The following is a 13,817-nucleotide window of genomic DNA, read 5'->3' as shown; positions in this document are numbered from 1 at the left end:
CGCTTTGTTCCCACGGTGCATCATTTGGCATATATCTTGGATCATGGCTGAGGGCATAACCATGATAAACTATACAAGGTGGTCCAAAATAGTCTACTAGCTATGCTGTTAATAAGTGCGAGTGGAAGGGTTCAGTGTGAGTGAAACGACAGTAACCCTTAGATGGCATGGGGTTTAAAGTTGCTCATGTGAATAAAAAGAGTTTAAGTTTTTTTTTTTAAGTTGAGTTTTCAATATGATATTACTTGAGAGTTTTTCGTTCTTCTAAAAAAAAAAACTAAGTCATTTAACCTGCGCAAATTTGTTAACATGAGGGAAAATTTTCTTCCAGTTCTTCTTCTTCCAACACCGACCATAATGCAACTATGATGCATAAACCATGAATAGTTACATCGTGACGCCGACCGACGGGACCACCTTGTATAGTTTCATCATGGGCAGAGCAAGAGAGACATATGAAGCTTATAAGCTCCAAGCCCACTTCGCGCACCTGGGGTAGGAACAGTTCTTTTGGAACGCATTTAGAACTGGTAGTTGTTGAAATTTCCACTTCGTGAAACGCTCGGGTATCGCTTCCAGCTGTAGAGTCGAAGAAGCATTACAAGCATTACAACTTGGTACAAGCGAAACGTCACCGCTGAATGTGCGTCTCGAAGTCTCTACAAGAATTAGTGCGTGTAGAACACGCAGCTAGAAGTCCCAGCTACATGTGTATTAGTGCGTGTAGAGCGCGCATCTAGAAGCCCCAGCTACATTTGTATAAGTGCGTGTAGCCAATGATTTTTTAGCGCTCCGAACCGGGTTTGTCTTGGCGTATGAAACTGACCTGCCGCAACATGTGAAGAATGAGGGGTGGGGGTTGATGGACGGACCCTTGGGGGTTGGAAAAAATAGAACAAGCTTGGAGTTTTGACGGAAGGGGACATGGAGACGTGTTTGCTGGCAAGGCGGCTGCCTCGCACATGTACACACACATTAACACTTGCACATTTTCCTCCGACTCCCATCGGCTAATCGAGATTTGGACAACTGACTTCGAATTTGATGCATGGCACTAAATCAGCATAGACCCACCGAGTACCTATTTTTATGCCCGGTACTCGAAGAGTAAATAGGGTATATTGTATTTGTGCGGATAACGGTTGTATGTAACGCACAGAAGGAAACGTTTCCGACCCCATAAAGTATATATATTCTTGATCAGCATCAATAGCCGAGTCGATTGAGCCATGTCTGTCTGTCCGTCTGTCCGTCCTGATGAGCGCTTAGTACTCAGAGACTATAAGAGCTAGAGCCACCAAATTTTGCATCCAGACTTCTGTATGCTCACACTGTTACAAGTGTATTTCAAAAGTGAGCCCCGCCCCTTCCGCCCCCGCAAAAGGGCGAAAACCTCCCAAAACCTACAATTTTGAAGATAACAGAAAACTAACGAGAAGGGACGTGTGAGACGCTTCTTACGCGTCACAACTTTTATACCCGGCACTCAGTACTACATCTGCAACTTAGCGGTTATTTGTCAAATTTTACATATTTTCTTCATCTGTCATCTACATCAACAACACTACTCCCGCCAACACGCTCCTTTAGCTCGTCACCCTCCCCTAGAGACACACTTTGCAGAGTCAGGGCAGAGTCGCGGCAGAGGCAGCGGCAGAGACGTAAGGGGCAGAGGCCATAAACTGCGCGAAGCAGAGTGTGCTGCTATAAGCTGCGGGACGGTGTGTGTTTGGCCACTGAAAATTACACTGAAATTTCTTCATTGTGGCTATAATAATGACCCAATCGGAACCCAATTTGGTGATCTGATAGATATGGCCATTCCCTACGGAATAGCGTTTTTAGTTTTCTGCTATCTTCAAAATTGTCGATTTGGGAGGTTTTCGCCCTTTTGCGGGGGCGGAAGGGGGCGGGGCTCATTTTTTAAATACACTGGTTTCAGTGTGAGCATACAGCAGTCTGGTGCCAAAATTTGGTGGCTCTAGCTCTTATAGTCTCTGAGAACTAGCCGACAAACAAGACGGACAGACGGACGGACGGACAGACGGACAGACGGACAGACAGACATGGCCCAATCGACTCGACTATTGATGCTGATCAAGAATATATATACTTTATGGGGTCGGAAACGTTTCCTTCTGTGCGTTACATACAACCGTTATCCGCACAAATACAATATACCCTATTTACTCTTCGAGTCCCGGGTATAAAAACGCCATTCCGTAGGGAATGACCATATCTATCAGATCACCAAATTGGGTCGCCAAGTAACTAAAATGAATTGCAGTTTCATAGCATCCAGATTTTGACACAGTGAAAATACATGGAAACCAGATACCTTCTGCTGACTTATGTTCGCCTGGTACTTTTTCTGAAAATTTTCCTGTTTCCTGTTTCCTGGCCTCCTGGCGAAGGTACGAGTCTCCTGTATCGCTTGAGTCCATCAAAGACCACAAGGACTGCAGGATATGGCTGTCCTACGCTATTTTGTAATTGGGAACTTTTCAGCCTGAAAGTATGCGATACTTTTGAGAACAAAAGCAGCCCCCAAAAGATACTTCAATTTATTGGCCTCTGCCCCTGACACGTCTCTGCCGCTGCCTCTGCCGCTGACTCTGCCCTGACTCTGCAGTGTGTGTTTCTAGGGGAGGATGGCGAGCTAAAGGAGCGTGTTGGCGTGAGTAGTGTTGTTGATGTAGATGACAGAGGAAGAAAAAATGTAAAATTTGACAAATAACCGCTAAGTTGCAGATGTAGTACTGAGTGCCGGGTATAAAAGTTGTGACGCGTAAGAAGCGTCTCACACTGGAAAATAACTGTTTAGCATTTATGTTAAGGAACGGTGCAACCCTTGCTTTGTTTGACTACCTCAACTATTAATTTCCGTTAGAAAAGAGGTACCCTGTGCAAAACATATGCTAAAAAGCGCGATCTAAAAGAAAATTATATAAATAAATTAAACAAAAAATACATACATACATTTGTGTGTACATACATACATTACATTTTTATGCTTTTCTATCTTCTGGAAATTTCTGCGCACATACCACACTCCATCTTTTGGTTATGTTATGAGCATGAAATATGTATATAAATCGTTATTTACTGTTTCTTTCATTTTATTTAGATTTAGTCGAACTGCCAAAATAATCTGCCAATACTTACGTGGTAAATTAGAGGTTACATCGCTTAAATTTAGCTCATTCACAAATTGTTCACAAATCAAACTTACAAGACATGTGTGCTGTGCACGGCTGCCAAAACGCCATTGAACCAGGTTATTATACCCGGTACTCGGAGAGTAAATAGGGTAAATTGTATTTGTGGGCTAAATTGGATGTACATATGCAACGAACAGAAAGAAACGTTTCGACCCCCCAAAGTATATACATATGTATCAGTATTCTGATTCTTGATCAGCAGGAATAGCCGAGTCGATAGAGCCATGTCTGTCTTATGATCCCCTAGCACTCAGAGACCATAAGAGATAGTGCAACCAAGTTTTGCATCCAGAACTCTGTATGCTTACACTGTTACAAGTGTATTTCAAAAATGAGCCCCGCTCTTTTCCGCCCCCGAAAAGGGCGAAAATCTGCCACAGCCACAATTTTGAAGATATAAGAAGATAAAAACGCCATCCCGTAGGAAAGGACTAGGTCTATTAGATCACCGACTTGGGAGATTGGGATCCGATTGGATCATTATTATAGCCAGAATGAAGAAATTAATTGGCAGTGGCTAAACCCACCCCGTCAGCAGATTTTTTTTTGTTTTTTGCATATTCTCTCATCCACACTCTGCTTCGTGTAGTGCGTGGCTGTAGGAGAGAGGGGCGAGCTAAAAGAAGCAATGAAGATAGAGATGACAGATGTAGACAAAATGTAACTTTTTACTGAGTACCGGGGATAAAAGTTGTGACTCGTAAGTAGCGTCTCACACGTCCCTTCTAGTTTTCTTTTTGTGTCACCCCTTGTCAGTCGCACCAACCCGAACCGCACCCCGATCGTACGGGGTACATTTCGACCCGTTCTATATGCATTCTTTTGGAAGGGAGAAATTCGCGAAGTGATAGGGGGTGGCAGGTTAGATATTCACATTTAATGTTATTTTCGATTAATTTGCTTTGCCCAAGCAATGCACTGGCTTTCGCGTCCTATGTAGATGCCACGGGGCACATATGTATGTACATATGTATATACAACTCGTCTGCAACAATGGGAATCTGATATATCATCTTCTCCGCCATCCCGCGACTATTTACATTAGGATCGGGAGAGCGTAGGCAAATGCCATCAACAGGGAAGAGTGAATGGGGTGGAGACCATTTAGTTACTGCCGCAACTTGTGGGAACAGAGAGATGAGCGTGACGCAATCTGAACTTGGCTGCACTCTTCAACGAATTCGCGGATCCAGTTACTCCCTGCGGCCCCAACAGTCACCAAACCCACCCGATTCCAAAGTCATGTGAGTTTCGTGTGTAGCTCATATATTTAAAAGAAATACATACATATGTATGTATGTACATCTGTTTGTATGTAAATATGTATGTAAACATATGCTATTAACATATGGGTATTTTGAGCTGCAGAGCTGAGCACATTTTAATTAATAGGCAGCGCCGGGTCCGGGTCTGTGCTTCGCGACTGTTTCTGGTTCTGCTTATGGTTGGGGGTTTGCTTGTGGGTCTACTCTCAGTCTTCAGTGGGGCGCGAACACGAGAGATGTGCGCAAAAGCAGCAAAACGAGTCGTTGTAAATAGTGAACCGATTTCAAGGTCTTCTGGATGGATTCGTTATATCAGAAGAAACAGAGACTTTGATTGTTTGGCGCCATGTGTTGTTGGTGTGCACGAGTCTACTGGACGGTTCTGCACAACCTTTTTGCGCGCTTCCTCGGCGGAATAGCCGAGCACAGCTGCTGCCGCTGCTGCGCTGTATACCAACGTCAGGCGAGCGACAGTGACGTGGATATGGATGTTGACAAATCGGATACTGATGACGATCCCCAGCAGCAGCATCAGAGCGATTATGTCACTTCTGGTGAGTTTTTTCGAGTCATTTGGGCTCCCGATGATCACTGATCCCTCTCCGCAGACGATGCAGAGGTAAACTATGCTGAGATCGAAGAGCACAACATCGAAACGGAGGCCTACTACTTCACAGTGGACCGTCCCACGGCTGAGCGCATGCTGTCTGGAAGGGAGGATGGTGCCTGTCTGGTACGCCCCTTCAAGGCCACCGACATCTGCATTAAATACATCGTGAGTATCTGCGTCGGTGATCAGTTTTACCACCTTTTCGTGCGTCAAATCGACAGGCGGCAACGATTCGCCATAGGACAGAAGAAACTCCACGAGCGGATATTTGGCTCACCACGCGAGATCGTTCAGTTTTATGCCGAGAACCCACTCCTTTGTACCAGCAAGAGCCGGAGCCAATGCGTCCGTCTGATGCCCATCAGCTATGCTTAGATAGGGATAATCTTTATTGGGTAAGCGTTGAAGTATATACAAATTGTGTAAGAGTATCTTAAGACAAGAGTATCTGTTCCGTCTCGGGTCTCAGGTGGCCACAACTGCCTTGAAGACGCACTGGTTGTTTTGCATCAGGGCCGGCCAGAGGAAGGCCTTGATAAGGTCCGATCGGCGGTCGGATTGCGGATGACGTTCGTGCTTCTCGGGGCGTAGGAATCCTTAGTATGTTAAGCAATCCTACGTTTATAGTTTTGATTAATATTAAAAAATATTTTCTTACCCAGATTGAAGTCCATGTCCAGATAATAGGGAGCCTTCTGATTGATCAATCGCCAGGCCAGCCGCACACAGGCGCTCACATAATTGGTGAGCGTGGGACACGACTCCAGGCAGGGGTATTCGTGAAGCGTGGATAGAACCTGGTTGAAGACGGATTGCTCAATCTCTCCCAGGGGAAAACTGTCCGTGGTCTCGTGCAGGTGGTGGCGCACAGCCCGATCCAAGGCCAAGGTCGTCTTGCTGCTGCTGTCCAATCCGCAGTTAAGTACCTGGCGCACCTCCATCACTTTCCGCTCCCGCATCCCGTGGCAAAGGCGGAAAGAAAGCTGTGTAAAGAGAACAGTTTTAGTTTAATAAGAGTGGCTCCGCCCATTGATCCTGACACAAGCGAACGTCATTGAACGCGTAAAAAATGTCTTCGTCTGTGCGTGGCTGATGCCTGAGGCGTCACTTTCCCTGAGCTCATTTTCGTCGGCAAAGTTAAGCAGCTTCGCTATTGCAATATCGATTTGGATAAATTGATATTTAACAATAGCAATTTGCTGCTTGACAGGACTTGGATCTCTTAAAAGTGATTGCCAAGTATAAATTGAAAGTTTATGCTGTATCTGCAGTTTTAGGATTACTGTACTTTAAATCAAGCAGTCTCAGCTATACATACATATGAATGTATATATGTACCATACATGCACGTGTATTGAGCTAAGCTGTTAATGAGCATATACATATGTAATTATTGGAAACTGAGAATGTAAATAACTCTCATACGATATACAACAATTAGTACAGGGGGAATAATATACTTTTGCGAAAGTGCTTGGCTTGTGCGTATTTTTAGATTTGTGAGCGAGCGAAAACGGGGCTGGTTTCTTGGATTTTCGTCGTTCGTCCAAATCTTGCATGCAGGCTGCCAATGCAGTGTATGAGCGTCATCCTAATATTGTATTGCCTTTGCTTAGCCATCATGATTCGTACAAAATGTCTCTTTATAGCACTGAAAATTCAAAGTTTTACTGACGTTGAATTGGCAATGAAATAAACAATGACTTGCCACGATCGGGTTAATCTCAAAATATAATTTCTGAATGTTCCATTACTTTACTTTCCATAAGTGACGGGACGGACATGTGCACATTCACCAAAGACTCAAACATGTTCCAGTAAGGGGAAATAAACCTTTCCGCTACTTACTACGATCATGGAGAATAGTATCTTTTCCTTTAGACTGTGGACGTGTTTTAGCTGAGGCAGACTGTCCAGCGCCTCTAGGGCATCTGCGCGGTTTTCTATGTTCAGATTTCGATAGAGCGACACGATTTCGCTGTGGATTAAACAAGATCGTGGGCAGAGTCCCACATGTCAATGAGAGAGAGTTTGGATGTGACTACGATGTGGGTGTAGCCACCATCTGACAGAACAGAGTAAGAGAGAGGAATGTCTTACCTGCCGTCATCGATGGCGGAATCGTCCGAGTGGTATCCATCGCTGCAGCTGCTCCCGCCGGCAGCCACGGTAGCTTTGGACATAGCCAGGTGACTGGGTGGAACGCTTTCCGGCCCCATCGTTTGAAGGACGACCTCGCAGCCACGCGAGAAGTTCATCAGGAGTCCAGCGGCTGGGCGCTTCTCCACGTGGGCCTGTGCGTCCAGTCGCTTCACCTGGCCCACGCAGGAGAGGACCTCCTTGTCGTTCTCCACGCGGGTGCTTAAATTCTCCACGAGGGTGTGAAGCTGCTTTAACATGGGTTTGTCTAACATGGTCAGCAGCGTTTTATTGTCGATCAACCGTTGCTGGATGTCTCCATAGTTAATGGCTAGGAGGCGCTGGTGCGAGGAGTGGGCCGGGTCCTGGTTGTTCGTTACCATGCTCAACTCCTCCAGCTTGTGTATAGCCATCTTGTAGGTATCCACGTGCCGCTGCAGTTCTGTCTTTAGAGCCACGTGCAGCGAGATCAGCTGCCCCGAGGCAGACGTGGTCAGCCCATGTACGCCCAATCCCTGCACTGCGTTGTCGAAGCTACGTCGCCGCTCACGCAAGGTTTGGCGAAGATTTGGCTCGTATTTCACCAGAGCCTGGAGCAGCTTTGTGCATCTCTGTCGCAGTCCGGATTCGTGGGGATTTGAAAACAATCGGACCAGCTGCCAGGCCACCGTCTCGCTAGGTACATCCGGCTTGGGGGTTGTGTTTAAGGTGGCCAGCCTGTAATGTGTTACGAGATTGAAATGTACATATGTATGTATGTATTTCTAGTGATCGTCTCACTTACCTTGTGAAAAAGGACTCCAGCAAGTAGGCACTGTGTGGCAGGTGCTCCAGCAGCAGATCAAGCGGAAGTTCGGCAATTACCGAACGTAGGACAGAGGGGCCTAACCTTCCAACGACTCCTGCGGCCTCGCGGTACTGTCTTCCCTCGGACAGAAGCATCAGTCGGCGGAGAACCTGTCGGGGGCTGGTGAGAAACTCACGTCCATCCCGTGACGGGCCACGAATGCGTTCCCTGCTGTCTGCCATTGGACCGACCGAGAGGGACGGAGACTTGAAGAGCAGGTGCGACTGCAGGACAGCGTCCTGGTGGTTCTTCAGGAGCAGCTGTTTTCTGTCCGTGGTAGGGTGCGAACTGTGGGTTACTCTCTCCGTGATCGAGGGTTATGTGTTAATGGAATGTGTTTTTTACAGATGCTGATGCGGATGCGAAGACTGATTTGCGATGCGAAAGCGGTGAGTCTGCTTACAGCATGTTTGGCGTCGGCTCCATCTCAGCGCGTAAGCTCAGTGCTACGTTCGGTTGTTGTGTGTCTTCGGGGCTGCAAGGCAAGACACAATACCACAATTATTTATTTACGAATAAGTAGGAAAATTTTTGCAGCCAGAATTCGCTAAAAAACAATTGGCACTTTCTCCGCGTGGACTGGGGATGGGGAATGGCACATAATTTATCATAACATATGGCGCATCGCAATAAAAACAGGTAAATGAAAATTGCAGAAGAGCCTGTGCAATTGTCGAGGCAGCCACACAGTCACAAAGAGCTGAAAGTTACATACATATGTACATAAGTATGTACATATGTATATACATATGTGGGAGTTTCCATTATAAATATGACAACCAGGAACAGTCACAGGCCACTTTCCTCAAGGCAACACTGCGAATTTCATACCTTTCAAAATACCTTTTATAATGACTTTTAGCGCATTGGAAGACGGAAGATGGAATGGATTTAAACTAAATGATGGGATGGAGTGTCGAGCCAACTGTTAAGTGAAACTAAAACAAAATTTAAGTTTGTATGTTAGAACATCCATACATGCATTTATGCATATGTACATTTGTAAGTACATATGTATGTAGCTTGGGGAACCCGCAGGGTTACTGTTACGCCATCGTCTTCTCTTCACTTTACCCACATTGCTACACTACATTGGGATACTGGCCGCTTGCATGAGGAATCGGACACACCGGATAGCAAGACCGCTGGAGCTGAACCAACAACAGTAGAGAAAATGCTTGTCTTCACGAGAACTGAACATTTTATGCTTACCACCAACTCCATGGAAAAGCAGCCAACCACAGCGTCGTCCAAGTGAGTGTGTTTAAAGGGGCTCCGGGTGGGGGGTTTGTAGTTGGTTTTGGAGCTGGAGGTGACAGTGACCCACCCATAGAGTTCAGACAACGTGCATTACCGGCTCAACGGACAGGTAGACGCCTTAATTGAAGGCCAGCCTGGGACAGAGCGGTGCAAAGCTGAGGGAGGGGTCCCTTGCTAAGCTTTTGTTCTTAGTGCGCTTTGGCAATAAATTCCGTTATGAGAGCAAAGGTTCGCCGCGGAAAGAATGTTCGAGTGTTTCACTTGGGCGAGGCATTGGGCTTGGGCCCTGCTGGCTGGGAATATTATTGCAGTGTTGCCAAAAAAATGGCGTGAAGGATTATATCGGATAAGTTGGCAATTTTTCCCACAGCATGCAAAGTAAGGAGTCTGGGAGATTTCTCTAAGCACATGCCCGAGGACGGATAGAACCGAGACATGATCGGCAAAAAATGCGGGTAAAAGAAGCAAACAAACATAACTTTGCGAAGCGGCTACTGTTAGAGCGGGCTAGAAATGGGTGGAAAGACAAACATGAAGAGCCGACGTTACAAGACGATTATGACTACACGGGCGACAAATTGAAAGATGACATCGGTGCTGGGGAAGCCATGGAAACGTGTCCATGACACCCGGAATGCGCTTTGCTGGGCTTACAGAACACATCGGAGACAGCTGGAACGGAAGCTCAGTATGTGCATGTGTGTGAGTGTATGAACTTCATCAGCACTCCACAGCTACATATGTATGTACATATGTATGTATCTTCAGCTGTGGCTTTTAGTTACACTCTGCTCTGGGTCTCAGTCCAAAACGGTTTAATGAACCCTGCCAGCAAAAAGAAACGAAAATAGAAATGTGGTGATGTGAAATGATTTGTTGCTGACCAGAAGAGAAACATAACTTCTTTCTCTTATTCTTTATTATTGTTATTACAACAAATCGTTTTTCGCAGGCCAACAAACTTATAATTGCCCCAACTGAGCTCCTTGCATGCGATCGAGAGACTTTTATTTGTTTTAACTTTTTGTGAGTTCCCCTGGTTTTTGTCGTTGTAATAATGGTATCCATTACGAGAACTGGCTGGAGATAGAGCTGGCGTGCTGACTCGATTAAGAGTTGATTACGATTAGATATCTGCCGATAAAGTAAGGCGACTCTCCACACTTCCAACACCGAAGTGACCCCAAAACCAGGCCGAGACAATGCGGCAAAAATGTATTGTCGTAAGACAAACTCACAAATTTAGCATGGCAAAGAATCTTGTTGTTGGAGAGCTTCGAATTTTTGAAACCTTCTAACTGTTCCCATACCATATATACATATGTACATACATACATGCCGAAGAATGTCAAATTTCCAATATCTTGAGAGTTAAATTATCATATCCAAGTTTCATTGATTGATTTTATCATAAAGCATTAATGTTCCATAGCCACAAAGAAAGGCCTCGGGAGGTGGTGCCCCGAACTAGGCCCAGCCCCAAGCAACGGCTCACCTACTTACCGAAGACTGGCTCCAAGTCAGACTTGGCACTTTGACTTGGCTCAGCACCATCAAAGTTGGACAGCGCAGAAAACAATCTTATTCATATGAACTTTTTTTGTTTTTTCTATCTCTCTGCCGGCACCTCAATTATGGTGGGAACAAGGCAGAGCCAAAACTGGGTTAACTTCATTCATTCAATTAGAATATGGTTATATTATGGTCACCGCAAGCCCCGTTAATTGGAGTCGCCTGGGAGCGAGAAAATTAATCTGCATAAATTAGCCAACTCCCGACTAAGCAGGTGAAGTGCGAGACTATCCACAGGTTATGTTGAAATATTTCCAATTTTCAAGAAATTATAGTCATATATACATAAGTCAATCCCTGTTTAAGAGGATGCATTTTCTTTCCACTACCACTTAAATGGAATCTTTTCCTACCACTTACTTGTGTTTGTGAGTAAATGTGCCTCTAATCCAATCCGAGCTCCCCAAGAGGTTATCCGGGTCTTCTCTTTTAATTCCAGTTGGCGTCACAGTCGCTGTTGCTCAGTTGCTGCGGCTGCTGTGCAATTTTAACTTTGGTGCTGAAAGTTTTGAAATGCACAGGGTCGGAGTCGGCTTGTACTCATAGAGTGCACACGCAAATCAAAGAATTTACGTTGCCTTCTGTTAAGGCTGTCAGTTTCTCGGCAATGCGAGCATTGTTCAACATTTATGTGCCAAATACCACGCGAAATTATTTTGGTGCCCGCGGTTGTTGTCTTACTTTTGCATTAAAACTCACGGCTTAACGTTTGGCTATCTCTGCAGCACGCGCCTCCATGAAAAAGAACAACAGCGATACAAACGAAAACTCTTAAAGCGAGGAGCTAAACACAACCGTTCGAGACAAAATACTGAACGCGAATGTCATTACCAAAGAAGCGGCCACCTTACTCGTTGGGAGAGACGCACAGTGGAGTCTTCGGCCATTTTAGCTTGATTAAAAAATTTACTTCCGAAAAAAAAAATATATATATTCTATATATGTACATATATATTTATTATATTATAATTTGTCATACGACAAACTGCAATTAAAAGGACAGTAAAAAAGAGAACAGGCAAAAATGATATGCCCTTTTTTATATATTTGACGACCGAAGTTGTTTCAGTTAAATCGATTGAAAATGCTCAAAACTGTTAGCCGCGCTTACTTACGGGTAGGTAAAGGAAAATATATATAATATAACATATTTTTGTATAGTTAAATCAAAGTTTTAAAAACCACCCAAAAGCTGACTCTTTATGGAGCATGCATTCTTAAGTAAATGTGACTATCCTGAACATTTTTGAAAACCTCTGGACAGTTCTCGTTTATTTGACGTTTTTCACCTCTTTTCGGCTGAGGCACCACTATGCGACGCGACTGAGATTGGCAGATGAAGCAGCTGTTGTCTTCCCCCTTTTTATACCCGGTACTCAAAGAGTAAATAGCACAACCCCACAAACCCCGACCCCACAAAGCATATAAACTCTTGATCAGCATCAATAGCTGAGTCGATGTAGCCATGTCTGTCTGTCCGTCCGTCTGGCCGACCGTCTGGTTGAGCACCTGGTTCTCAAAGACTATAAAAGCTGGAGCTACCAAATTTTGCATCCAGATGGCTGTATGCTCTCGCTGCTACAAGTGCTGCTACATTTCAAAATTACGCCCCGCCCAGAAATCTAAACGCCATTCGGTAGGGAATGACTATATCTATCAGATCACCGATTTGGGACCCGATTGGATCAATATTATAGCCAGAATTAAGTAATTAATTTTCAGTGGCTGCGCCCACCCCGACCAGCCGCTTTTCTTTTGTTTTTTGCATATTCTCTCATTCACTCTCTGCTTCGTGTAGTGTGTGGCTAGGGGAGGGGGCGAGCTAAAAGGGCGTGCTGGCGTGAGAAGTGATGTAGATTTAGATGTAGATGACATATTTAGGAAAGATTTAAAATTCGAAAAAAACCACTAAAGTACAGATGTCTTACAGAGTACCTGTTATAAAAGTTGTGACGCGTAAGAAGCGTCTCACACGTCCCTTCTCGTTTAAAAACTCGAATGGTGTGTACCCAGATCGAGGCAACTAATGGTAATGGCCGTTGTTTGTTGGGTTTTCGACAAGTCTTCTTATTCTTGCGTTGCCATTTACCGATTGTTACTTTAATTGAAATGATGGTGGACTCTGCGGGGGTCCGAGCACTTGGTGCATTTGGTTTAGCGGGTGCGGTTTTGGCAGTACACACACGGTTATGTACACACATATGTATGTACATACATTGTGAAAAAACCCTTTGCTTTGCTTTGGGGGTCTTAATTAGCCCTGCCAGAGGCGGCTTAACTCACTGCCTGAAAACTGTGAAAAATGTCTGCAAAAAAATCGTATAGCGTTACCCATCCAGATATTGTATTGCCTTTGGCCATACTCATACGAGCCAAACGGCTAAAGTATACGAAAATTGCGACACCTTCACGTGTAGCTCACATCGTTTTGATTGTCTAGCGCAATTGGAAGACACTCCACAAGCTTGAACCAAAGCGAAGCAGTTAACGGCTACTGTTGGAAAATGGTGAACTCAGAGCGGGGATCAGGCCCATTTATTTGCGCCAGGTCTTTTGTGGATACCACAACTACGACCACCTTTGTGGTATTTGCATTTAGCCGGCTTAACAGGGCGTTAAGTTTGCGACATGGCCATAAAATCCGGACGACCAAAGGAGCTAAACACAACCGTTCGAGACAAAATACTGAACGCGAATGTCATTACCAAAGAAGCGGCCACCTTACTCGTTGGGAGAGACGCACAGTGGAGTCTTCGGCCATTTTAGCTTGATTAAAAAATTTACTTCCGAAAAAAAAAATATATATATTCTATATATGTACATATATATTTATTATATTATAATTTGTCATACGACAAACTGCAATTAAAAGGACAGTAAAAAAGAGAACAGGCAAAAATGAT

General features: G+C 44.8%; 2 protein-coding genes across 6 annotated transcripts; one reads left to right on the top strand and one right to left on the bottom strand.

Annotated features, from left to right (window-relative positions):
• Window positions 1-4,632: 4,632 nt before the first annotated feature.
• Window positions 4,633-5,865, top strand: LOC117897573. 3 transcript variants are annotated; one of them, XM_034806524.1, is made up of 3 exons: window positions 4,633-5,040; window positions 5,095-5,491; window positions 5,759-5,865. In XM_034806524.1, exons 1-2 carry the CDS (start codon window positions 4,833-4,835, stop codon window positions 5,469-5,471), a joined length of 585 nt encoding a protein of 194 aa, XP_034662415.1. In that variant the 5' UTR covers window positions 4,633-4,832; the 3' UTR covers window positions 5,472-5,491; window positions 5,759-5,865. The 3 variants fall into 3 exon arrangements, with proteins under 3 accessions (XP_034662415.1, XP_034662414.1, XP_034662413.1); XM_034806523.1 differs by having other exon boundaries at window positions 4,634-5,040; window positions 5,566-5,759; XM_034806522.1 differs by having other exon boundaries at window positions 4,738-4,758; window positions 4,789-5,040; window positions 5,095-5,759.
• On the bottom strand, window positions 5,447-11,722 carry LOC117897572. Of its 3 annotated transcripts, XM_034806519.1 has the most exons (8): window positions 11,614-11,722; window positions 11,268-11,413; window positions 8,486-8,557; window positions 8,020-8,349; window positions 7,197-7,952; window positions 6,945-7,074; window positions 5,755-6,079; window positions 5,447-5,692 (listed from the first exon to the last, which is right to left on the bottom strand). In XM_034806519.1, the coding sequence occupies exons 3-8, from the start codon at window positions 8,506-8,508 to the stop codon at window positions 5,562-5,564; spliced, it is 1,695 nt and encodes a 564-aa protein (XP_034662410.1). In that variant the 5' UTR covers window positions 8,509-8,557; window positions 11,268-11,413; window positions 11,614-11,722; the 3' UTR covers window positions 5,447-5,561. The 3 variants fall into 3 exon arrangements, with proteins under 3 accessions (XP_034662410.1, XP_034662409.1, XP_034662412.1); XM_034806518.1 differs by lacking the exon at window positions 11,614-11,722 and having other exon boundaries at window positions 11,275-11,505; XM_034806521.1 differs by lacking the exons at window positions 11,268-11,413; window positions 11,614-11,722 and having other exon boundaries at window positions 8,486-8,612.
• Window positions 11,723-13,817: the final 2,095 nt, after the last annotated feature.

The sequence above is a fragment of the Drosophila subobscura genome, chromosome O (assembly GCF_008121235.1).
Source record: "Drosophila subobscura isolate 14011-0131.10 chromosome O, UCBerk_Dsub_1.0, whole genome shotgun sequence".
Classification (NCBI taxonomy): domain Eukaryota; kingdom Metazoa; phylum Arthropoda; class Insecta; order Diptera; family Drosophilidae; genus Drosophila; species Drosophila subobscura.
Note: the sequence above shows the minus strand (reverse complement) of the source record. Positions and strands in the feature narration are given on the sequence as shown.